The sequence below is a fragment of the Prunus mume genome, linkage group LG8, assembly GCF_029339155.1.
Source record: "Prunus mume cultivar Tortuosa linkage group LG8, ASM2933915v1, whole genome shotgun sequence".
In the NCBI taxonomy this organism is placed as follows: domain Eukaryota; kingdom Viridiplantae; phylum Streptophyta; class Magnoliopsida; order Rosales; family Rosaceae; genus Prunus; species Prunus mume.
The window spans coordinates 12,414,170-12,438,251 of NC_142705.1; the positions used below are offsets into that span (position 1 = coordinate 12,414,170).

Genomic DNA, 24,082 nt, shown 5'->3' on the forward strand with positions numbered 1-24,082 from the left:
GAGTCACATAACAGATTAAATGATTTTGCCAAGTTAATACGAAAAATAAAGTTTATATAGTATACATGTTGTGGAATTAGAACTTGGAAGCAAAAGAAGCTAGAAATAAATAATAATAATAATACAAATTAAAATTAAGGATGAACTACATAAATAATGACGTTTGAAGAAATCCCATATAAATAGTATAGCCAAACGGCTATAATAGATTCTTTTTGAATTTTTTCAGCAAATCGTATAGCCGCGAGGCTATACTATTTTTTACTTTTTTAAAAAAAATAGTATAGCCGACCGGCTTTACTCTTTTGACACGTAGCACCTATGCGCTGAGCCCTCCTTTTTTTAATATATAAATTTCTTCTTAGCCCAAGAGCCTTATTCGTTACTATTAGGCCATTATTTGAGTATCTATTGTCCCTTTTTTATTTTTCACTTTTCCAAAGTTATTACCCATATAAAGATTTTAGCACTTTCACGTTTAATAATATATTATACACGTACGCACGTATTTCTCTTGTTTAATACACATATTTTTCACAAAACTTTTAATAAGACACAAAATTCATGTATTATACACATTATTCTCACATATTATTGAAAAAAAATCATGTATATTTAAAAAAAAAAAAGCTCAGTTTTCCCTAATTGTTTTTTGAAAATAGTATAGCCAGCGGCTATACGCTTCTTTCTAAAAAAATTTAAAATAGTGCAGCCGCTATTTGTTTGACACGTGGTGCATAGGTGCTGGCGGGTACATATAAAGAGTATAGCCGTTCGGCTATACTAGATTCTCTTTTTATTTTTTAGGGAATAGTATAGCGGCGCAGCTACACTAGTTTTTTTCCATTTTTTTTAAAAATAGTATAGCCAACCTGCTGTACTCTTTTGACACGTGGCATCTATGCAATGGGCGATCCTTTTTTAAATATATATAAATAGTATAGTCGTCCGGCTATACTTTTAAAAATGAAAATTTAACTGGGAAAGTTCACAAGATAGAGTCAGTTCCTACAAACTGTCGGAGGTTTTTTTTTTTTTTTAAACTTAAAATATATAATAAAAAAATTAGTTTCTTTATTTTTGTTTTTTAGCCTACTTCTTTAATTAAATATATTTAATTGAGTAATATCTTAGCTTTAATTAGTAATTATATTTTAATTATTATTTAATATTAAAAAATTAAAGAAAAAGTCCACAATATAATTCATTTATATTTATTAAGTCTTCTGTGAAATCATGTGGGTGTCTTAATTAAATTTCTCTGTAACCCAAGAGTCCTATCTATTACTATTAGGCCATTACCTGTATAAAGATTTTAACACTTTTATGTTAATAATGTATTATACACGTATGCACATATTTCTCATGTTTAATACATGTATTTTTTATAAAAAAAATTCAATAAGACACAAAATTCACATATTATACACATACTTCTTATATATTATTGAAAAATAATAATGTATATATTAAAAAATCTCAGTTTTTCCCTAATTGTTTTTTTAAAATAGTATAGCCGTGCGGCTATACTCTTTTTTAATGAAATTTTTTTAAAAATAGTACAGCTGCTACTTGTTTGACATGTGGTGCGTAGGCGTTGGGCAGGTGTATATTAAAATCCTACAAACTCATACTCAACTCACAGAAATCCTACACCAAGCCCTTCTGTGAACAAGACCGTTAAAAATTCTATTAACTACTGATGTGGCAAAAATCAGTCCCACTTTGTCACCTTAGCAGTTAACAAAGTGACTTCTTAGAGCATCTTTGAGGGGAGATGTCAAATGCAGAATGTTAAATTTGAATTTGATGGCTTATGTGACAATTTGACACTTTAGAAAAAAATTAACTCCGCCCGAAATGTCAAATATTATATTATTTTATTATATTTTTAAAAGCAAATGGGACCCATATATTGTGCATAAAGTTTAAAAGAGAGTAAATGATAGTGAAGTCTATAACTAAAAAAATATTAAAAACAAAAAGATTTTTTCTATTTAAAACCCCACACTTCTCTTAGTTCACCCTAATATTTAAATCATTAAGCTATAAGTTTTAGTATTGTGTAAAAAGACAAAAAAGGTCATTCAACTTAATACTTAACCCTAATACATCTATACACACACCACACACCCCACAACTCTTCAAATTAAGTTTAAAAAAAATACAAACTCTTCTACATCTTATGCCAGATTACTTTTCTCTTTTAAAGACGTTGAACATTGACGAGCCTACCACTTTGAAATCTGCGCAAAAGCTAATGGAAAGACTTGTTGATTGTTTCGCTATAATGATCTTATTCTCTTCCCTTTGTTGATTGTTTTTTTTTTTTTGGTACTCTTGGCTGTTGATTGCTTGATTGTTTTGATTTTTAATTTAAAATTTATACCTGATGTTTTGTTAAAACTGTTCTCTTTCTCTAGAAAGTATGGGGTAACTTGAATTTTTCTTCATATTATATTAATTGACATACACATTCAAAAGGCACGAAACCAAGAGATTCATGAGAATATTGTTAAGTTGGGTTTTTATTATCCTGCAGAGAAGGGGGAGAGAAGCCCAAGCTTTGACAATGGTCCTACAATTTGCTGGGTGCGTCGTATATCAAAAGACAAGTACATCTACTTTGGCTATGAGCAATGGATTGATATCTTTCCTTGGTATTGATACAGCTGTGTTTTGATATTGATGCAGCTGTGTTTTTGTTTTTGTTTTTTTTTTTGGTACAGTACATTACATAAGTCTGCCTGTGCAAGTCCAAAAGAAAGAACATTCTTTCTTACATTTACGTTTTCTGGCCTAAAATTTTCTTGAGGGAACTAATAAGATTGTCGTTGATTATTATAATTGAACCTTGGAAAATAAAATTGTTGCATCTTTCTTTCTGTTGCTCTCTCTTTATTTCATGAAGAGTCGGCAATGTTTGCTTTGGTGATGTTTGAAAAAGTGCAAGTACCAAACAGATTTAAGCAAGTGGACGGAGCTGGAAAAGCTTATGTTCTCCCCTTAAATATGACAATGCCTCCAGGTTAATGAATTGCTTCTGTTCCATGACCGAGCTGAATGTAACTGCTCCTGTTCATGACTGGAGCGAGGACTGAAGATGAAAGTTCTTAGTCATTCCAAGTGTATATAAGAATGAATTGAATATTGATTCTACTACGATTAGGCTTGGGATAACCATTGTATGGAAAGATATCAAATTTGTTTTGTACCTTTTAATTTGATGAGCATGAAGTTTATATATTTCTTATTTCTACTACGATTAGGCTTGTGGGGTTTAAATAGAAAATCTCTTTTATTTCTTATTTTTTTAGCTTAAGGTGTATTTAAGGGTAGTTTGGGAAGATAATTGGGTTTACTTAGAAATTGTGAAAATTTAAATTAAAAGTTGGGGTGAACTAAGAGAAGTGTGGGGTTTAAATAAAAAATCTCAAACAAATAAATGTTATGCTTACATTTTTATACCACATTATTTACCACCTCTCTAATAGAGGTGGGCCCCATTGTATTGGTGGGCTCCACCTCTATTAGAGAGGTGGTACAATTGTAATATGAAAAATGTGATAAGCCTAGCATTACTCTTAAAACAATATTTGACATCAAATTTTTTTTATATGTTATTTTTGACATACGTCCAGCTAACAAACCTTCAATACCACCTCCCTTTTCTAATTGCAACAATTTATAATATATAATATGAATGACCACAGAAACATGAACAGAACCATAAACCTCTGATACCAGAGCAACTAATTTTCTTTAATAAAAAGAGAATAATATTTCATTACAATGACATATATCCAATCTTTTCTAATATTTGCCAACTGGTAATACCATGGTTTCAAATGAAAAAGTGGGAACAAATCTATATGTCGGACTTCAACCCATACCATCTTCACCAAATGTCAATCAATGCCGAAACCAGAAACGAAACTCTCAGACATTGTCAGCTTGCACTGTCAAGTCCTGTATTCCCAAATCATGATACAAACCATGCACTAATTGAAGTATGGGGCGATCATCTATCCCCTTCTTTACCTGTTAGCATCACCAACTAAAATCAGCCCCTAAAGGTAGCATACCCTTACTGAGAAATATATGACTTAATTTCCAATGATTGTTACCTGTATTGAAAGTGAACCAACAACATGACCAGGAACCAATTCCCAAAACCGTGCTTGAGAAACTTCAGAAACATCTTCCCGGGCAGTAATCTGACCAAAAATATAATGCCAAATTAAACATCAATAACTCCAATACCAACAAAACATAATATTAAACCATACTGCAATAAATTCACACTACCTGTCGCCAGCATTTGCTCAATGCAGAAGTTGGAACGTTTGGTGGTGCCATTTGGAGTAGAATACCACCACTCGCTCTAAATAGTGGCATTACAAGCATAAAAACTGCAACTGAAACTAGTCCGAAACACAAAACTTCTGCATTCTGAACCCTACACAGTTGAAAACAGATCTCACATCGGAAGAAAAATCAGGGGAAACAGAAAAGAGAAGTAGAGAGAGAATGAACAGTATTTACCCCAGAGACAGAAACCAAGATGCCAATATCAGCCCTGCACTGGGAAACAAATTTCCATTTACCAGTGTCAGATGAAAGTTCACATGAGAAATACATATAAAAGGAACATGCAGGCACACAAGGAAATTAGTTTACTAGAGAAATAGAAATGGAGGGTTAGAGACGAGAAGGGAGCATATTATACCTACGAATGGAATCTGCAAGAACATGCAGGCAAACTGAGTGGTTGTTCATATCTTCTGCGTTTCTGTAAACTACATGACATGTGTATACCATATGAAAAAACATGTACAGGAGGGAAAGAAACACCTCATTTTCCAATACTCATACTCAAAAGCAAAGCCCTCAAAAGAGTAAGAATCATTTATGCACAATAAGGGAACACTGATGGACACACCAGTACTATCAGTACCAGATATCTCCGGAAAATACAAACAATCAGCAATGAGGCTGATGAAAATGTACGGAATATAATCTCATCATTTGATGTTTCATAGAAAGTTTTACTTTCAAATTGCTATGCCAAAACCTCTCTATCAATTTCGTACAATAGCAATAATTTAGGTGGGGGAAAAAACTAGATGACTTGGCGGCCTTCAATGCAAACTTTTAACTAAGTTGCACTTGAACCAAGGTATATATTGAACGTATTAGCCTGAACTTTCAAAGAACTCAAATAGACTAAACCTAGGTGTAGGTGAAGTAGCTCTCATAAACAAGTACCATGGTAAATTTCATACAGTGAAATCACAAATGGGTCACAACACCAAAACATAAACTACAGCTGGAAACTTACCAAGATTGACACGAGCATAATTTCTGAAGAACCAAACACCAATAAGATTCACCAGTAGATTTGTCACTGCCGAAACAATCAAGTAATGCCTATAACCAGATAATTAGCAGACAATAAGAGCCATAAGAAAAACTGCAACCACAAAAGCAGGAACCAAAAAGTTTCTATGCAGTGATTCATCTAATGAAAAGAGCAGTGCAAAATTAATTTTTTGAATTTGGCCCAATTTAATTAGATAAATAGAATGATTATTCACACATAAAAACGGATGTACTAGTGAGATCACTTCAAAACAATCATTATCTGATACAATTGTCATATTGCCCAGTTTTAGTTAAAGATAACCTAACAAATGCGTGAATCTACAAATGTTTTGGTAAGGAGACAGCACAACATTATTCTGTGTGCCACAAGACTTACTGAAGACAATCCTAGAATTATACTTTAATGTTGCGTGGAATTGAACTTGCTCAGAAATCAGTCACTAGTTGGAATTGCTTAGCTAGTCAATCAACCACACTAGGAGAGGTCTCAGATACATGATTCCTAACACATATAAGAGTGCACCATAAAAACAACCATCCGAAGACACATGAAATGGAATAAATAAAAGTTTTGCAACAACAAGGAAAGCAAATGAGATCCCAGTAGTGTTAAAGTATATATGGCAAAATACCATAAAATAGTGAAGATTCAATTGACACACCATTGGAATAATGACCTAGGAATGTAGTAGAGTATCTGGGCATTGTAGTTTCCATAACCAACTTACTTGTGTTCAGATTCATCCTGTATGAACGCATGAAGTGCTTCCACAGCCAAGGAGAATGACATAAACAAAAGAAACAGCTGTCTACATGTGCAGCAGAATCAAAAACGAAGTCCACATATTAGCCGAGAGGATGCACGGAAGGAAGTAATGCAATAATTAAATGAGTAGAAAAGGGAGTGGAATCCAATGCAACAAGTTGAGATGCATAAAAGATGTTAAAGTGAAAACATACATAGGTCATGGAAAAGGTTTCATCTAGAAGTAGCCACGGAAACAAGCTAACCAAATCAAAACTAATGGCACTTGGATTGCAAGTCACCCAAGAAAATGTACATTAAAAATTGACATAAATTTGATTTTTTAAATGACATCAATATCAGAATTAAAACAAGACTATTACCAATGCCCAGAAAGTAGGAGGACACAGGTAATGTTACACCAGTTAACAAAAGTAATAGAATCAAAGAGTCCCAAATACAAGTACTACGCAAACATCATCACCCAAAAATGAGAAACTAACTTAAAATCCATAAATAAATAAAAAAGTTAGGTAATTTATCACAAAAGTGGGTACAATTGTAATGATATGGGAAACGTGAGATACTTACAGCATTGGTAAAAGCAGACAAAACTTCTAGCCTTTTATACCTGATTCATAGAAAAAAAGGAATTCATTATACACATGATTATCAAATCTAAAACATACCCAAATAGATTAACAATCCAACTCGTGTTCATATCCATAAATACACAACAATCTTACCCATAAGTGTAAATTGCATCAGGTTTCTTTCGAGAAGCAGCCATAGCGAACAATGAAAACGTTAATAAGCCACACCCAAAACTTAAATGAAATGAATCTGACACCAAACCTGAAAACAAAGCACAACAATTCAACCAAAATTCAAAAAATAAAATCATCGAATAAATATAAAATGTGAAATTAATAACAATTTACGAACCTATACGTCCCGTGAAGAGTCCAATACATAGCTCCGCGGTCGAATACGCCACATTAAGCGAAATCAACAAGAACAATCTCTTCATATACCGATTTCCGGACCTCAAAATCCGAAACACCGATTCAAAAACCAACAAGACGGATAATTTCTCGGCCGAAACTCTTCGTTCCCCGAAAAGCTTGTCATTTTCCTCTGCCAAATACGCCCCTGGAGGAACGTCAATGCTCGACACGCTCCGCGAGAGAAACGGCGTCGCCTCAGAGTCATTGAGATTGATCGAAACCGGCGTGTGTGGTTCGTGGTATTGCTGGAATGAGGCTTGGCGCGAAAACGCCAATCTCCGATCGCTGGTGCCAAGTCCTAAATCGGCGCTCCATGGGTTCTGAGGGCCTTTGAACGAATTGCTCTTCTCCATGAAAACACTAATCCAGAGTCTGATTTGAGATATTAGGGTTTGGATTGGAAGGATCGAAGCCTGAGATTCATACTTATTACGAAACCCTAATTTAAAATTAGGGCCAGGGGATGACTGAAAGTCAAGTAAACGAAAGGCAGACTTGTTGCATGGTGTATGCAGTATGCTACATGTATGAATTGTTCAAAATTTGGTAATCATATTGTGGGGTCCAGATTTTGTGGACTTTGTTGCCCCTAGATCAACGGCCTGCGTGAGAGAATCAGATGATTTTTTGTTGTGATTTATGGTAAATTTGTGGTTGGACTTAGACTAATGAGATTTGGAACCATTCAAGCTCAACTCTGTTGAATTCTTTTGCAGTGGATGCTACGATATTGTATGTTTAATTTTAAAAAAAATTCTTTTATATTTTGCTTTATCAAATTTGTTTATTTTGTTTTTGTTGTATAAGAAACCTAAACTTTTCTTATGTTGTTTGTTTTTTTTTTTTTTTTTTTGGTTAGTAAAGATGTTGTATTAAACATCATAAGAGTATATAGGGAAGATGATGACAATATCCGAAGGCCAACGTGAAAGCCAGGAACAAGAGCGGAGTCTTAAAAAGATTCGCGGCCTAGGGAAACAATAAAAAAGGAAAAAACTACTGCACAAAACAATACATTAGGCTAAACTTCATGGAATAATAGTGGCCTCATTAAAATCTTGCCTAAAAAACCCCAAATTGAGGAAAATTCGGTCAATAAAAAAGAGTATCACTGTAACGTATGCGCAACAACAACCAACATGCAAACTTGGGCCAGTAGACAATGAACAAAAGTTGCACCGATCGGGATTAAAAAAACTCCAACTACAACGACACAGCCAACCAGTAACTGCTCCACTGCAAAATTGTCTTGTAAGGTAACCGCTTCACATCAAAATTGTTTTGTAACTGCACAACGTCCGTCCGACAAACGATGGCCACATGGTTATCCCAAGATGACCAATAAACAAATTCCCCAACCATGGTGTTGGTCCATCAGTGATCGGTCGATTGATACTATAAGCCGAACGACCAACCCGATCAACCGACTACATTTTGCAAATTGACCGACCCGATCAACGACTACAGTGTGCCAATCACATCCCACAACCATTCAACACTTCGGAAACCTCTGATAAGTAGTAGTAGGTTTTCTTGTAGGAAGTACTTTTAGTTGGTTGACATCAATTTCCAAATGTTCCGGTATAAAATACTTGAGGAATATTAATTATCAGCTGGAAAGTAAATAAATCTTTGTTCTGAAAATGATAATTAACATCAGATGGAGAAAAAGAATTTCATTAATTTTTTAATCTATGTTCATGCTTTATACAATTTGATTCTCTACAGAAGAAGTGGGCAATTGGAGACAACTGCAGAATGAGGGAACTGGAATTATGCACAAGTCTACGGTAGGCTGAATAACTTCGCATTTTGCAGACTACTGAGTAGTAGAATCAAGATCAAATTCCAATGTGTACAATGGACTTGGACTTGGAATTGGACTTGGAGAAGATATCGGCTCCATTTCTATACGAAGATACAATCCCAACTTCGCCATTGTGATTAAAAGTTTCAACTCCAATTTTCATACAAATGCTGGGTTCTGCAACCATCATTGAAAAGTAAAAGGGTTGGAATTGAGATAACCAAACCTAAATAAGTACATAGATGAAGACTTATGTTGAGGACATTATAGATAAATACAGAAGAAGGTAAAAAAAAACATTGCCCCATCTACAATTTATAGATTTTAAGGAATGACCACTTACTCCATGCAACAGTGTCACAACATCATACCCGTAGGGGGGGAAGGAAATGCCAAAAGATTAAAATGTGATAACTCACCATGTTGTCAGGACTGTAGATGATAATCCAAAGTATAGGCATGAATGTCAGAAGGACTTGTGCCAGGCCTGAAACAAACATCAAGCATGTAAGATCGTTTTGGATATTCAATAGAAATCAAATTTGAACAACTCAACAATGTCTAATTCAATATTAGGGGTGGTTGAATTACTTTTATCCTTAAAAAGAAGAAATTGCACTCATTAAGGTACAGGAGTTGAGCTATTGTTTACTAATTGGAATATCATATATACTGAACCTACTTTTTATTGATGATACCATAGTGGAACTTAAGTTGTCCAGCCTTTACATCTTCTGCATACTGCAGCCACAAGAGAAAGAAATTGTGACATAAGATAAATGTCTAGAAGTAATTGAATACATGTTATAGGTAATCGGTATAGCATCCGCAAGAAGCCCATACCAATTTTAAGGTAACTACCATCGATGAAAAAGCCAGAGAATCAAAAGGTATATCATCAAGTGCAAATAGTCGGCATTCTGATGATTCTGGACCTGGTGAGAAGTGGGGCTTCTTCAGCCTTGCTAAGAAAATTACATAAGTCTGTTTGAAAAAACACAACATGAACACAAAGACATCTTTATCAAGTGTATAGGATATCAAAAATTTTAACAAAAATAAAAGAAAAGGTTAATAATGAGAAGTTTCTCACTGACCTGGCCAATTAGTGGGATGTCCAACTGAGCAAAAGGAGACAGCACTTCCACTTCTGCACATGCTTCTTCCCAGGTTTCTCTGATTGCTCCTTCTGTAGCTGATTCCCCAATTTCCATATAACCTGCGGGCAGAGTCCTAAACGACAACTCCCAACGATGAAAATTAGGATAAACATCATAAATTAAAAAAATCTTGATGCTTAAACATAATTTTTTTTCTCCTTTTCCAGAAATAATTAGTCAGTTGACCCTTCCCAGATAAATACTTTATCCATTTACAAACATACCAAAGGCCATATGATGGTTGAATCTTCCTCTTGCAAAGCAGGACCATGTTATCATGCTCAATCAGACAGCCCACAACCTATAAGCATCATTTGAGCAAACAATAACAAAATTGATGTCACATTTGTATAAAACAATTACTCCTAATATGTATAGCACAAATCATATTAGGGACCAAACTTAGGTGACATACCACATAGCCCTAGAACTTCACAATCAAAATACTGAGCACACAGCATTACACTTTTTTTCCCTCCTTTTCAAATTCAATCAATTTTACCATTTATAGAAACTGACTCCAGATGATGAAAAGAAGATAAAAGTAAGCAGGCCAGACTGGTTTACAATAGAACCAGAATGAAAAGGATTATGTCAGTCTGTGAAGGCACACACATGCATGTCAAATCTATTATAGACTAACGTCTTAAGTAATGCCAGGGAAACAATAACCAGGGTAGCCTTTCAAGTATAAAACTATGACGTGAATCAAATACAGCAGGTCAAGAAAATAACATAAATAACCTTTATTTTGCACTGCCATCAAAATCAAATTTTGGAATCAAAAAAACCTTCTGCAGCATAGTATTTCCGAACAATTCCCAAATACTATTAAGTTCCAAAGAGAATAAAGAATACAAAAATCATTCAAGTTAGGATGCATATCATGTGATCATGTAATCGATATTTATGCTTAAGCGAGAGGAAAACCTGGCTGAAATTGGGACAAAAATTGAAGTTGCCAGAAAAATATGGCACACATGGATGTTGTATATGAAATATTATATGTCAAAATATTGGTGGTGTTACATGGAGACAAAACAATAATCTAAAGATACTATAGATGAGATCGATAAATTGTTATGCACTTACCCTAATGTAAATCCTAATAAATAGACTGATCACATAGAGACTTTGTTTCAAATCTGTAACATAAAAAATTCAGTCTATTTCCAACCAAGAAGTTCAAGCACCTTGTTATAAACTAATTTCAAAATTAAGAAAAACTTGGGACCTCTTGTTCCTGGCTTGGCACATGCACAACTCAATGAAATTGTCATCGGAAAACAAAGGCTAATTTGAACAGTATACCATTTTTGGGTTCTCGTAGGCAATCTTATCACAAACCGTGCAAATAGCTCTTATCTTCTCCTCTCCATCAGGTATCTCATGCTTTGTTGGGCCACCACACCACTGGCAGAAATTGATCTTACGAACATTGCCCTTCATAGGAATAGAAATTCAATTCATAAAGCACAGTAGGCTATAATAAATGAAAAGAAAATGTTAAAAAGTACAAATGAAATGCTCAATCTAGGTTATAATCATGCACTGTCGTAGTAAAGCATAGAGATGACTTGATATACACTACCATTGTCCTGTCAAAATCTCTAGCTATGTCTACCAATTACTATTTCAATAACTAGACATGAGTCATGACAACTCAAATATCAAAAGGGGGAAAAGAATAAGAAAGTTCTAACTACCCAATAAATTCACAGGAATATCCACAAAGTTTAAACTTTGAATTATGCAATGGAGCAATGGAGGTGACAGTTCATGCGAAATGAAGAGGCCAACCAAATTTCTCCTCAATTATAAATTATACAGAAGCAAAATGCTTAATCTCATTAAATAACACAAACCCATTTCCCCATACTCAAAAGCAACCAAAATAAACTAGAACCCACCAAATAAATTGAGCATGCACCCCAAAAATCTATACCAAACCCATCAGTACGAAAACAAATAGACCAAAAAAAAACTTACTGCTGAGTGAACCGCGACTGATGAAGAAGGGCCACCTGGGTTTGGCCCAGAATGAGCTGAGGACATGCTGAAAGCTCCAAAACGAGTGCGGCGAGGTGAGGACCCAGGAAGTAACAAAGTGGTTGTTGTCGGTAGAATTGTCGAAGAAGAAGAAGATGACGATAATAACAATGGTTTGGAGCAGGTGGAGATAGAAATGAAGGACACCTGCCTGCTGCCTGTAGAGCTATAGGGCTTCCAACGATGCGAAACCAAGCCTGATGAACAACCCAAGATCTGTCTGGTTTTTAGCATTATATGTATATCAAGAATTTTTTACCAAGATAATCAACCAAATTATGCAGAAGGAGTGACAGCAATATCAATATCGGTTTCTTTTTCTTTCTTTTTCTTTTAGTAGCTTCTATTTCTTTTGTCCAATACGGATTACGGAGTAGTATCGCGCTTTAACTCAGCCATTTTGCACGAGTTTCATCGGCTTCAATTTTGTAAACTAACGGTGTCACTAGCATTATTATTTTCTTTTTCTTTTTTGTTTAGCTATTAGTCCAGTGATATTAATGTTTCACAACACAACATTGAAAATTTCTCAAATTTTTGTTTAGAAAAATGCTAAATTATCTTTTACTTCAGTTTGTAATAAGCGATATTTAAACACAGCCTCAAATGAAATAGTAATGGTTTTTAACTATTTGCTCAGTTCCTTTACAACTCATTCACATGAGCTACAAGTCCTTACAGCATATAATTTAGGATTTTTATCACAAATGTTCCTTGAGATTTGCCAAATTATCATCTTTGTTCTTTATGTTTTTTTCCTCACATTATTGGTCATTTATGTTACACCTCACACATTAAGTGGTCCCATTGTGAAGTTCTATCAAATTTTATGTTCACCTGATGATGTGGCACATATGTAGTGCCCTCATATCCAATGAGATCATCCCACGTGAATCTAAATAAAAAATATTTTTTTAAAAAAAAAGTTTAACATTAAAAAAAAAAGGGAAAACAAAATCAACTCAGCCTCCCCATCCCCTCCTTCCCCTTCCGTCTCCCCCACCCTCCCCTTCCCCTTCCCCTTCCATCTCCTCCACCCTCTACCTTTGATCTCTTTGTCCCGAGGTTGTAACTCAGTAATATATATTCTTTCTTTTACACCTTTGTTTTGCGGATTAAGAAATGAATGTTGTATGCTAAATTGTTTGGGAAGATAATATAATTCTTCCAAAAAATTCATGTATATTCAAGTTTCTTTTCAAACTGATAGTCCATATTTTCACATCAATCCTTCCACCAAGACTCAATATTAATAAAGAAAATATACTGTTTATTACATCCTCAGTAAATAATTAAAATAAAAATAGGCATACATACTCCCGGCAGTGCAAAGCTAGCGCTGCCTCAGAACAGCCATCGTCAGATAATTATTCCACTGGCTGAACCCTTTCAAAGCCACACCGGTCAGCCTTGTTCTGTTTCATAAAAAATTTCAGCTATAACTACCATTCCTCCGTACCCTAGAGATAAACCCCCAACCTTAACCTGGTCTTCTAGGATTCAAGCCTGTCCCTTAATTGCCTAGACAGAAACTACAAACTTTAATAAAAATATAATGATATGTTACATGTACTAGCATCTCTGCACTTAAACTAAGTTAGCCAGCCGGCTTGGTACATCCTTAGTTCACAGCCAGTTTATCACATAAAGATTGATATGCCGCACCGCAAAGCTTGAACTTTTCCTCTGCAGCAGCCTGCATTAATATAGCAAAACTGTTAGAAGTCTGAGCACTCAATTTATGTAAAGCATTTGAACAATCTCCAACCACTTGTAACAAATCTTCAATGCACTTCAATGCACTACAATTGCTTCGACCAATGTCACTCAGCTGGGCATTACTAGGTAAATAGTATCCACAAATGATTTTCCACACTCACCAGTCTGGTAAAAAAAAGAATAATTTTCCAGCTCTACGTGTATAAGCCAAATTAGACTCTCTTCCTTTACACTATTGATATTCCACATCAAAGATTCAATATAAAAAACAATCCTAATAAATGATTAGAGCATGTTGATGATACCTTGGAAGAGCCCTGGTGACGATCTGGATGCCATTTCAGCGCAGAGATTCGGTATCTAAAATGTAAGTAGGATTCAGATTAGATGATGAAACAAAATTAACATATATGAGTGGAAAAGAGTGATTGAGAAGTAAAAAAGTGATCCTGCTAAAAGAACTCACGCATTCTTGACATCTTCAAGTGTTAGAGGGCCAGAAGCACTCAATCCGAGGGCCAACCTTTCATCTGATTCGGACCTTTCAGACTCGGACTCAGACTCAGTTTCATATTCTTCCTTATTCTGTTGTCCCCAATTCCAGGACCTACCATAGTTAGAGTGATTTGAAGAGCTCCTCCACTGTGAACTCTCTTCATCAATGAACGACCAATAATAGAATTTGGTTCCACCAAACGTGGATCGGAAAATGGTCTCCACATCTATATCTTCTTCACAATACTGGAAACCTCCTGAAATAGCATTGCAAATTGCACTGAGATCATATGCAACTTCAAGGATGATGAAACTGAATTTAGAAATCACAACATAACATCAATCATGTAAGGAACGTGAAAGGTGCCTATCTGATGCCATCACAAAAGAGCATCGCCTACTTCAGTTGAATTTAGAGTCCTTATACATGATATATGGCTCACAAGCTAAACCACACAAAACTACACCTAGTGGTCTCTGTCGAACAAATGTCGCACTTAAGCCCACATGAAAGGCTTTATTCCAACTGCTCAGCAAAATTTGTAAAAGATTCCGACCAAAATGATTCCTGAATGGGAGCCAACTAAAAGACAGGCCCACTATCCTGACCCAGGTTAAAAAGATGTGCCATTCATATATCTAATTTTAGAAGATGTACTACATGTCCTTTTCTGCATAAATACTTCCTTACTTCTGCCAGAATTCCAGGTTCCTTGATTGCCTCCCCAATTCTTTTTGGATCCCTTGGCTGAGTATTGCTTTTTAAACCATGAGGTGCCTTTACTAGAAGAGGGCTCATCCTCATCGTACTCCTTCTGCCAACTCTGAAACATTCAAAAAACATACAGTTGGAACATAATCAAAAAATTTACAAAAACAGAAGAGGACAAAATTTGTAAATGTTCACCTATGCATAAATTGGAAAAGGCCAGTATAAAATTACAAAAGATGAGCAACCCATGAGAAATAGAGATATATCAAATCATTACCAGGACGAGAAAAAAGGAAAAAAATTTCAATTGAAACCATCATGTCTGACAAGATACCACTAAAAATAAACAGACTGTTGCCTGGAAACAATAATCATCAAAAGTGGGGAACTAAGGGAAAACGTGTTATATCAGTGAGATTCATTTCTGTACAAGTATTCTAAAATAAGTAAATATAAAAAAAGATTGACTGCTCTGGTACTGCTACCTGACAGTGCTCATTTTCCTTATAAGTCAAGAATAACCTACTGCATTTGACACTTCAAAATTTCTAGCACAAGAATTTGCATGGTCTCAAAATTAAAATCTTAGAGTTAAATGTAACAACAATTGCCATTTTCCCAATCATACTATAAAACGAATTGACAGCAGGGATAGAGAACCTGAAATAAGAAGTCTGCATAAGCATTGACATTGCGCAGTAACGTTTGCTTTGCATGGTTCCTTCTGGACCTTCTTGAATGGTTGTTGAATCTCTGCAAATGAACAGTTATGAGCAACTGACATAATTTCCATTCACTATCAGAACTAAGAGATAGAATATAAGTTATTATAATTCAGAAGGGATGGAATGGGAGTAAGGAAACAAATGGATACAGATGAACCTAAAATTGACACGGCCTGCATATCAAATGCAGTGAAGAAATGTGCAGCATAAGAGGAAACAGAATAACTTTCAATAATTTATTTTGTAAACTACAAAAAATAATAATGATAATAATAATAAAAATTGGACCACAGAAAAATAAGCAGAATTAACATAGCTAGAACCTAAGGATGATCACACAGTCCCCTTCATGCATCAAACTGGCAACTTAGATGACAATGAGAAAATATATATATATGCTGTAAAGATTAATGCCAATGCTTTGACGTAACTTGTGCAGGTACTAACAACATACTAATCAATCAAAAGGTAAGCATTATGGCAAAGAGACCCATCTTGGTAGTGCTGCTATGTGGGCTTAAGAGAAATACATAAATCAAAACCATGTCAAGATCAATAGGATCAACTTCTTGTGCCAAAGATCTTACCATTTCCAAAGAAACTAGAGTTACATCCCTTTTCCAATTCCATTCAAGAGTTCTTATGTGTTTCCATGCCCCTTCGAGTGATGGATACCATGTCAATATAACCATACTAAATTCAGCATTTCAAAGTTCCTCTTTGCATTCAAGGTTATTATTTTGATATTTCCATCCAACTAAAAGTGGGACCTCTAAATTAATGAATGGAGTAAGAGACAGTTGTGGCCTACTTGTCTTTTTATGAATGCTTGAAATTTTACCACAATGCACTGGCTACTTGGTGAGAAAATGCAGAAAATCAATCAATGAACTTCAGCTCAGGAGCCCAACTATTCATTTTCTGAGATAGATAACTTACAATACCCTCTACACATATTAGCTAATGAACTATTTCATTTGACCCTGTTTTCAGGCACACTCTCGTTAATAAGATTCCCAAAACAAAATGAAACATAATCCATAAAAATTTGTCTATTTCTCACTTCCACTTATTTTTTCACAGCCAAAGAAAGCAGATAGAACGGGCAATCAATAAGGTTAAGAAAAAAATACCAAAAGTATCAATCTTTTTTGGATTCTCATCTCATTGATGCATACCCAAATCACCGAAATTTTCAAACTTCAGCAGACACTATTAAAAATAAACAAAATGGAACTAGACCCAGAATATATATATATATATATATATAGAGAGAGAGAGAGAGAGAGAGAGAGAGAGAGAGTTACAGGTTCCCAATAGTTGCGTCTCTTACGATCCAAGACGGGGGTAGAATGAAAGAGGGCGGCCCTCATATAAATGCAGCAGTTGAATTTTGAGTTCGTGAGAGCCGCTTTCATGCCGCTATTCATTTTTTTTCTGAGAATTGATTCTCAGAGAGAGACAGACATAGAGAGAGCTTAGAGAGGAGAAGCAAGCAGAGGTGAAGCCTACGGCCCTGAACCTACGCTCACGCTTCGCCGATGTATTATGGAAAGCAAATGTTATTTTGGGTCGGGTCGACCCGACCGTCATAAGCCATGAAGTCAAAAGAGGCCCTTGGCAAACTTGGGCTCCTTCTTTATTGGTTGAAAATTGAACATGTTTGGGGACTTCAACGTTTGGGCTACGCAAGATAGGACTAGTGTATTTTGCACATTCGTTGTCCTTGCAAAAGATGAGATTGAACTTATTAAATTGGAAAATGGTGGTGGACAAGCCACTAAAGCTACAAAGAGCGCTATTATAATTCAAGCAATAAGTGACGTATGCACTTTAAAAGCATCATCCACCCACTACCATAATCTATTTTTCGTTTGTAGCTTTGGTTACTAGTTTCTCGTAGGTGGTGGGGGGGTCTTGCGTTGGTGACGCAACTCGTGGGTTTTGGGTGGTGCAACATTTTCACGTTCTTTGTCTTAGGGTTTCCAAAGTGTGTGTTGTGTTTTATGGGCTTTTTCTTTTATGTGGGCTTTTTGCCTTTACCCTATCTTTCATGAGTTTAATAACTATAGTTGGCTCATTTTTTGAGTATAACGTTTGTGTAACTGGCTTTGGCCTTCTATTGAATGAAACTCGATTCTGACCACACAAAAAAACTTATTAAATTGGACAATTGTCCCTCCTCTTAGAGAAATTGTGGAACTTTATAAGACATGACTCAAAGTTCAATCTTATCCCTATCAGCCATTTAGGTGTTGTAACTCAAAAATATTAAGAGGAGTGTCCAATTGAAGATGAGGGATGGTAAATGTAAAGGAGTATAACATGTGGACCCATGAATTTATGAAAAGAAGTAAAACTAAATAAATAAATAAAAGCATGTCTCTTTTAAATAAAGAAGCATGCCCTTAACCCAAATTTTTTAATTGGTCCAATACATAGTTTGATGAGTAGGTGACATGGTTATTAAAAAAAAGTGCTTCTTTTAGCATACAAGCGGGGACCAAACTAGCCATGATGACCGATCCCAAAAGAAAAGATGTTCACATGGATAAAGATGTGCAATTAGGATCTCCCTTGCTCACTAAATAATGGCTTTACCACACATTAACTGTAGCAAAAAGTACAACTTTTTCTGTTCGCCAATTATCACTGCAATGCAACTGGTTATACTTAAATCAATTAACCATGAGGTGATTAGATGACAATTTGGGGGGTAATTCCTAAATGTCAAACTCTAGATGACACCATCAATTTTGGTGTGTATTTGATTGTTGGGTTAGAATTTTTTGTTTTTGTAAAGATGAGACGAAGAATCTCTCAAATAAATTTCAGCGCCCTGCATATGTTCGGTGTTTGTTTTCACTGTGAGACATTTGACCAACAACATTGTCCTAAATAAAAAATCTCTGCCCTAATTCTTAAGAAAACAAAATCAAGAATTAAATGGGCAAACAATTAAAATATAAGGAAGAAAATTAACTTCCCAAGGATTATCGACCTTGCTTACTCCTTGATGGGTATATTGCTTGTTTGTTTTACAAAATAATTGTCGCATGCAATGTTTTAATTACAATTAACTTTTTATATATTTGTCACATGATCAATTATTGTGCGACAATATCTTAACACAATTTGCAATTCATTTAAGATTTATTGGAATATTATGAATTATTAAAATAATGCATTGGATTATAAAAAATAAAAAGAAACCAAGAATGATTTCCTAATTTAGAAAAGTGAAGAAAGAAAAAAAAAAAAAAAAAAAAAAAAAGGAAACTTTTATACAAGGCAGCCTGCCCCCAAGACGGGTGACCACGTTGTGAGCTTTTGCCGGTAGTTATGCGTTTCACGTCACGGGTCTGTGACGACCGTTTGAGAGTTTTAGTTCAGAGAGTTTCAGGTGTTCCGTCTGCCGTTGATTTCGCTGTTGACTAATTCATCTGGTCAACGTCTAAACGGAACAATCGACGAGAACATGGGCGGTGCGTGCAAGTGTCCGTGGATGTGACCGCACGTGAACAAACACGCCGACATGATCTCCAATCAGTTGGAAACGGAATTGCTGAGTTGGCATTTGCTCTTTTAGCACCGTCCCATGTATGATTACTACCACCCAACCCCACACACCCCCACCCTCCCACTAAAATAAAGTGCCTCAAGAGGGCATCCTATTTAGAATACAAATTCTATTTTGTGTGACCAATTTGCCCCCCAACTCTTTATTATTTGACGACTATACAAGTGTGAGGGCATTTTTGGAAATCAAATTTTGGTAGTGAAGTAGTGAACTTTACCCACCTAATTGGCATGTAGGTTTGTCTAGGTGACTTGAAATAGATGCATAAATCTAACCATGCGATGCACCATGTGGTGTGCTAAAATGGTGTATTGTGTACTAAGCTTATTTTTTTTGAGAGAAATTGTGTATCAAGTTTATTATTACTTATATGTGTTATAATTTGAGTCAATTTGATACATCACAAACAATATATCACATGCTATGATGATGTTCGTATTTTGAAATTTATTTTTTTTTCGAATACAAACGATAGTCTAAACTACAAAGGGGAAATTGAGTATCTCCCACACGTACTACCAAAGTATTATGAGGTTCGAACTCAAATCACTAGTCTACAAACAAGATCATTTTTCATGAAAATAGACTTCCTGTAATGAAAAATTATTCATATACCATGAAGTTGAAAATAACATTACATTCGAGAGTTTTGATGTGCTTTTGAAAGTACTTATTCAAATACATCACACCACTCAATAATTAATGACAAAAAACACGAATTATATGAGCCCTTTTTTTATATATAAGTTCACTAACAATGCTCATAGATGACGCTTCTCAGTAATGCTCTAATAACTAAAATTAATTTTAAATTTTCAAAATGCCAACTAATGCGAGTGTCTTTCTTTTATTTTTTTCAAACATCGCTTTAAATCTTATTTACTCAGCAAATAAAATAACTCAAAATCTGATATATTAAGTATTATTTCAAATTTTTGAAAAATAATTAATAACTCAATTATTATTAAGGAGCAGTTACATTTCGATGTAATATATGGGCATGTTTCCTGATATGCCCTTGGTCATAAACACAAAGGACGGGTGGGCCATCAGCACTAATAGCAGGGGCATATCAGTCCTCGCGATAGCAAAGACCGAAAGTGAGCCAGCTGTTTCCTCCATCAAGCGTGACTCGTCATGGGGTCCGTTGATCAGATATTCGTAGCCGACGGTCAGGATCTCGAGAGAGCGAATTTGAGGTTCATTTAAGCTGAATTTCATTTGGGAGAGCTTCCTTTTTTTAAACGAGAGGGCGGGTACCTCAGCCATTCTGTTAAGACAAGAGGCAGACATCTCCAGAGAGAGAAACAGAGAGAAAGATTGTGTTCTATTTCCATTCAAAGGTATTCTTTTTTTTCTTCTTCATTTTTTTTTAAATTTAAATTTTTGCATTTAATTTTATTTTTTTATGCCATCTTGTCTGGTTATTGGGCATGATTGTTGAAAACATTGATGGGTTTTGCTTGATCATCTCAAAATTATCTACATTTATGATTTTTGAAAACATTGATGGGTTTTGCTTGATCATCTCAAAATTATGTTCTTGAGGTATTGGATTGATATTTCCTCTCAATTTTGATGTTTTAATGATGATGATCTGCATAACCTGCTTGTTGATTTGATTTCCCATTATTTTTAAACTAAGCCAGCATCTTTAGCATTTCTTATTCCTGGGTATCAAATTGGTGCATCAAATTGCACATACTAATAATCTACAGATGCATATGAATGTGATCCAAGGGATGAGCACTTGTTTGCTATAATTTGATGCAATGCTGGTTTGTTTCTGCAGCAGGCAATAGAAAATGGCAGAATCTGAAGATATTCAGCCTCTTGTTTGTGACAATGGTACTGGAATGGTGAAGGTAATGAGCCCATAACCATTCTTTTGTGATCCCAAAATGGCTTTTCTTTTCAAAACCATAAAGGAATTTTTCTTTAAGGTTGATCATAGTATCAAAGTGATGAATATTATCTGATCTTGATGATGCAGGCAGGATTTGCTGGAGATGATGCTCCAAGGGCCGTATTTCCCAGCATTGTTGGTCGCCCTCGCCACACGGGTGTGATGGTTGGTATGGGGCAAAAGGATGCCTATGTAGGGGATGAGGCTCAATCAAAAAGAGGTATTTTGACCTTGAAATATCCGATTGAGCATGGTATTGTTAGCAATTGGGATGACATGGAGAAGATCTGGCATCACACATTCTACAACGAGCTTCGTGTTGCCCCAGAAGAGCATCCAGTTCTCCTGACAGAAGCACCCCTTAACCCCAAGGCCAATCGTGAAAAAATGACTCAAATCATGTTTGAGACATTCAACACTCCGGCTATGTACGTTGCAATCCAGGCTGTCCTTTCCCTATATGCTAGTGGACGCACAACTGGTAAGCCATTCAATTGAGTACTTGATTTGTTTTCTTTCTAAGATGCATGGTCATTATATGAAAAATATATATAAAAAATTGAACCAAAAAAATTTGCAATGGATCTCATAGGAGAATAAATACAGATGTAAAATAGACATTAATTTGTTTGCTAAGTTGAAAACACAGAGACAACTGTGTGCACCTCATTATTAAAACATGTTTTATAATGGGGGAAAAGAATCAAATTCATGCTTTCAAGTTGGTTTATCAAATTTATCATATAACTTCCATTTCCCTTAATCTATTGCGTAGCTGCATTTCATTAAGTAAGCTCATAGGAAATCCTTATACCACCTATTGCATGATTGCATTCATGATATAGCGCAGGGGAACCAAATCTCTTTGTACCACCTATTGTGTTCATCATTTAAGCACAATGGTACCAGATGATATTTGCAAAAGTACTGTGGAAGAATGCTTAAAAACCTTGAATAAATGAAATTAAAAATTGGTTTTTAAACTTTGATTTCTAATGTTTTGTGGCCATGTATGTTTTGCTGTTTAGGTATCGTTCTCGACTCAGGGGATGGTGTGAGCCACACAGTTCCAATTTATGAAGGGTATGCCCTCCCACATGCCATCCTTCGTTTGGACCTGGCAGGTCGTGATCTTACAGATGCCCTTATGAAAATCTTGACTGAACGTGGTTACTCTTTCACCACCACTGCTGAGCGGGAAATTGTGAGGGACATGAAGGAGAAATTAGCATATATTGCTCTTGACTATGAACAAGAGCTAGAGACTTCAAAGACCAGCTCATCTGTAGAGAAAAGTTATGAGCTACCTGATGGACAGGTGATCACCATCGGGGCTGAAAGATTCCGCTGCCCTGAAGTCCTCTTCCAGCCATCCATGATTGGAATGGAAGCTGCTGGTATCCATGAAACCACATACAACTCTATCATGAAGTGTGATGTTGATATTAGGAAGGATCTCTACGGCAATATTGTCCTTAGTGGAGGCTCCACTATGTTCCCTGGCATTGCTGATAGGATGAGCAAAGAGATTACAGCATTAGCTCCAAGTAGCATGAAAATTAAGGTCGTAGCACCACCGGAGAGGAAATATAGTGTCTGGATTGGAGGCTCCATTTTGGCATCCCTCAGCACCTTCCAACAGGTAATGTGTTGTGTGTGTCTGTATGTGTGCATCTGTTTTACTCACTCTACTGATGCATTTTAAAATTAGAGTAACATGACCCGAACTGAGTTTTCCGAAAGCAAAAAATGTTGGTATTTGTGAAGAACATTGTACTTAATTGGAAACAGCTGAAACACCTCTTTTACTTGACAAAGTGCTAATTTTATGCCTCATTTAGGAGGTAAGTAATGTATTTGTCACTGAAAGCTACTTGTCTTTGAATGCAGATGTGGATTGCAAAGGCAGAGTATGATGAATCTGGTCCCTCAATTGTCCACAGGAAATGCTTCTAATCATGCAAAGCAAGAGGTGGACAGAGAATTTACACTTAACAGATTTTGTATTAAAGAAAGGCTTCTATTTAAGTGGTTGCAGAATTTCTTTTTCTATTCATTTTCCAATTTCATTCATGTCTATTTCTCTGTGTTTGTTATGTTGGGACATGAACATGGAGGCGAGCAAATTATGATTAAGATTCAATTTTTTCATTACTGCTTTGTTGTAGAGAAATTATGTATTGTTACTGATTTGGTTTGGTTGAAATCAGAAATCCCCTTCATTATTATTACTATTGGTTCTTAGATGAAGCTTATTTGGTTGGCTGAAGAGAACCTATACCTTTCATTTGTGATGCTTTTTGCTATTCAGATATCAATTATGTCATTATCTCTATCTGTTGTGACAAATTCTGAACCAGATACGTTCGAATCCCAAGAGGAAACTGAACAGAGAAACAAAATCTGTACTTTCTATTTGGCTTTTGGACCCAACAAATTCTGTACAAAATGCGGTGGATGGAGTGAATAAGAAATTGGAATTTTCTTATCTGTAGTAATGATGTGCTTGGGTCAAGTCCACGTTGGTTGCCATATCATGTACCACGTTAGTTGGTATCAAAATATTGAGGTCGGCAATACCCTCAAATCACTTTTTCAACTCCAAAATAATCATCACACACTCCTCCATGGTGAAAAAAAAAAAATTTGAAAAGGAAAGGAGTTCAAGATGCTTATTATGAAGGGCTAATAATAGTTCCTTTCTTAAAAGACTTTGACCTAATTACATCAATGCTAGACATAAAAAGAATCCAATTTCTCACTCATTCGTTCCAGAGCATTTGGAATCTTTG

At 35.5% G+C, this 24,082-nt stretch overlaps 4 protein-coding genes across 6 annotated transcripts; 1 reads left to right on the forward strand and 3 right to left on the reverse strand.

Moving 5' to 3' along the window:
* Window positions 1-3,724: 3,724 nt before the first annotated feature.
* On the reverse strand, window positions 3,725-7,631 carry LOC103339410 (Cation efflux family protein). The gene is made up of 10 exons (XM_008242702.3): window positions 7,076-7,631; window positions 6,877-6,985; window positions 6,722-6,761; window positions 6,114-6,190; window positions 5,342-5,430; window positions 4,730-4,799; window positions 4,546-4,584; window positions 4,309-4,459; window positions 4,128-4,217; window positions 3,725-4,041 (listed from the first exon to the last, which is right to left on the reverse strand). The coding sequence occupies exons 1-10, from the start codon at window positions 7,488-7,490 to the stop codon at window positions 3,940-3,942; spliced, it is 1,182 nt and encodes a 393-aa protein (XP_008240924.2). The 5' UTR covers window positions 7,491-7,631; the 3' UTR covers window positions 3,725-3,939.
* A 1,167-nt stretch (window positions 7,632-8,798) lies between these two features.
* Window positions 8,799-12,499, reverse strand: NUDX23 (nudix hydrolase homolog 23). The gene is made up of 8 exons (XM_008242704.2): window positions 12,094-12,499; window positions 11,416-11,547; window positions 10,329-10,405; window positions 10,042-10,177; window positions 9,788-9,928; window positions 9,627-9,685; window positions 9,364-9,431; window positions 8,799-9,121 (listed from the first exon to the last, which is right to left on the reverse strand). Exons 1-7 carry the CDS (start codon window positions 12,385-12,387, stop codon window positions 9,371-9,373), a joined length of 900 nt encoding a protein of 299 aa, XP_008240926.2. The 5' UTR covers window positions 12,388-12,499; the 3' UTR covers window positions 8,799-9,121; window positions 9,364-9,370.
* An 885-nt stretch (window positions 12,500-13,384) lies between these two features.
* Window positions 13,385-17,339, reverse strand: LOC103339412 (Chaperone DnaJ-domain superfamily protein). Of its 2 annotated transcripts, none has more exons than XM_008242705.2 (6): window positions 17,112-17,339; window positions 15,740-15,832; window positions 15,059-15,191; window positions 14,339-14,624; window positions 14,178-14,232; window positions 13,385-13,849 (listed from the first exon to the last, which is right to left on the reverse strand). In XM_008242705.2, the coding sequence occupies exons 1-6, from the start codon at window positions 17,232-17,234 to the stop codon at window positions 13,775-13,777; spliced, it is 765 nt and encodes a 254-aa protein (XP_008240927.1). In that variant the 5' UTR covers window positions 17,235-17,339; the 3' UTR covers window positions 13,385-13,774. The 2 variants fall into 2 exon arrangements, with proteins under 2 accessions (XP_008240927.1, XP_088899325.1); XM_089043199.1 differs by lacking the exon at window positions 17,112-17,339 and adding an exon at window positions 16,392-16,531.
* Window positions 17,340-20,588: 3,249 nt separating this feature from the next.
* Window positions 20,589-23,521, forward strand: LOC103339413 (actin-like). 2 transcript variants are annotated; one of them, XM_008242706.3, is made up of 5 exons: window positions 20,589-20,727; window positions 21,177-21,249; window positions 21,378-21,771; window positions 22,319-22,932; window positions 23,181-23,521. In XM_008242706.3, the coding sequence occupies exons 2-5, from the start codon at window positions 21,190-21,192 to the stop codon at window positions 23,244-23,246; spliced, it is 1,134 nt and encodes a 377-aa protein (XP_008240928.1). In that variant the 5' UTR covers window positions 20,589-20,727; window positions 21,177-21,189; the 3' UTR covers window positions 23,247-23,521. The 2 variants fall into 2 exon arrangements, with proteins under 2 accessions (XP_008240928.1, XP_008240929.1); XM_008242707.2 differs by having other exon boundaries at window positions 20,602-20,727; window positions 21,180-21,249.
* The last annotated feature ends 561 nt before the right edge of the window (window positions 23,522-24,082 follow it).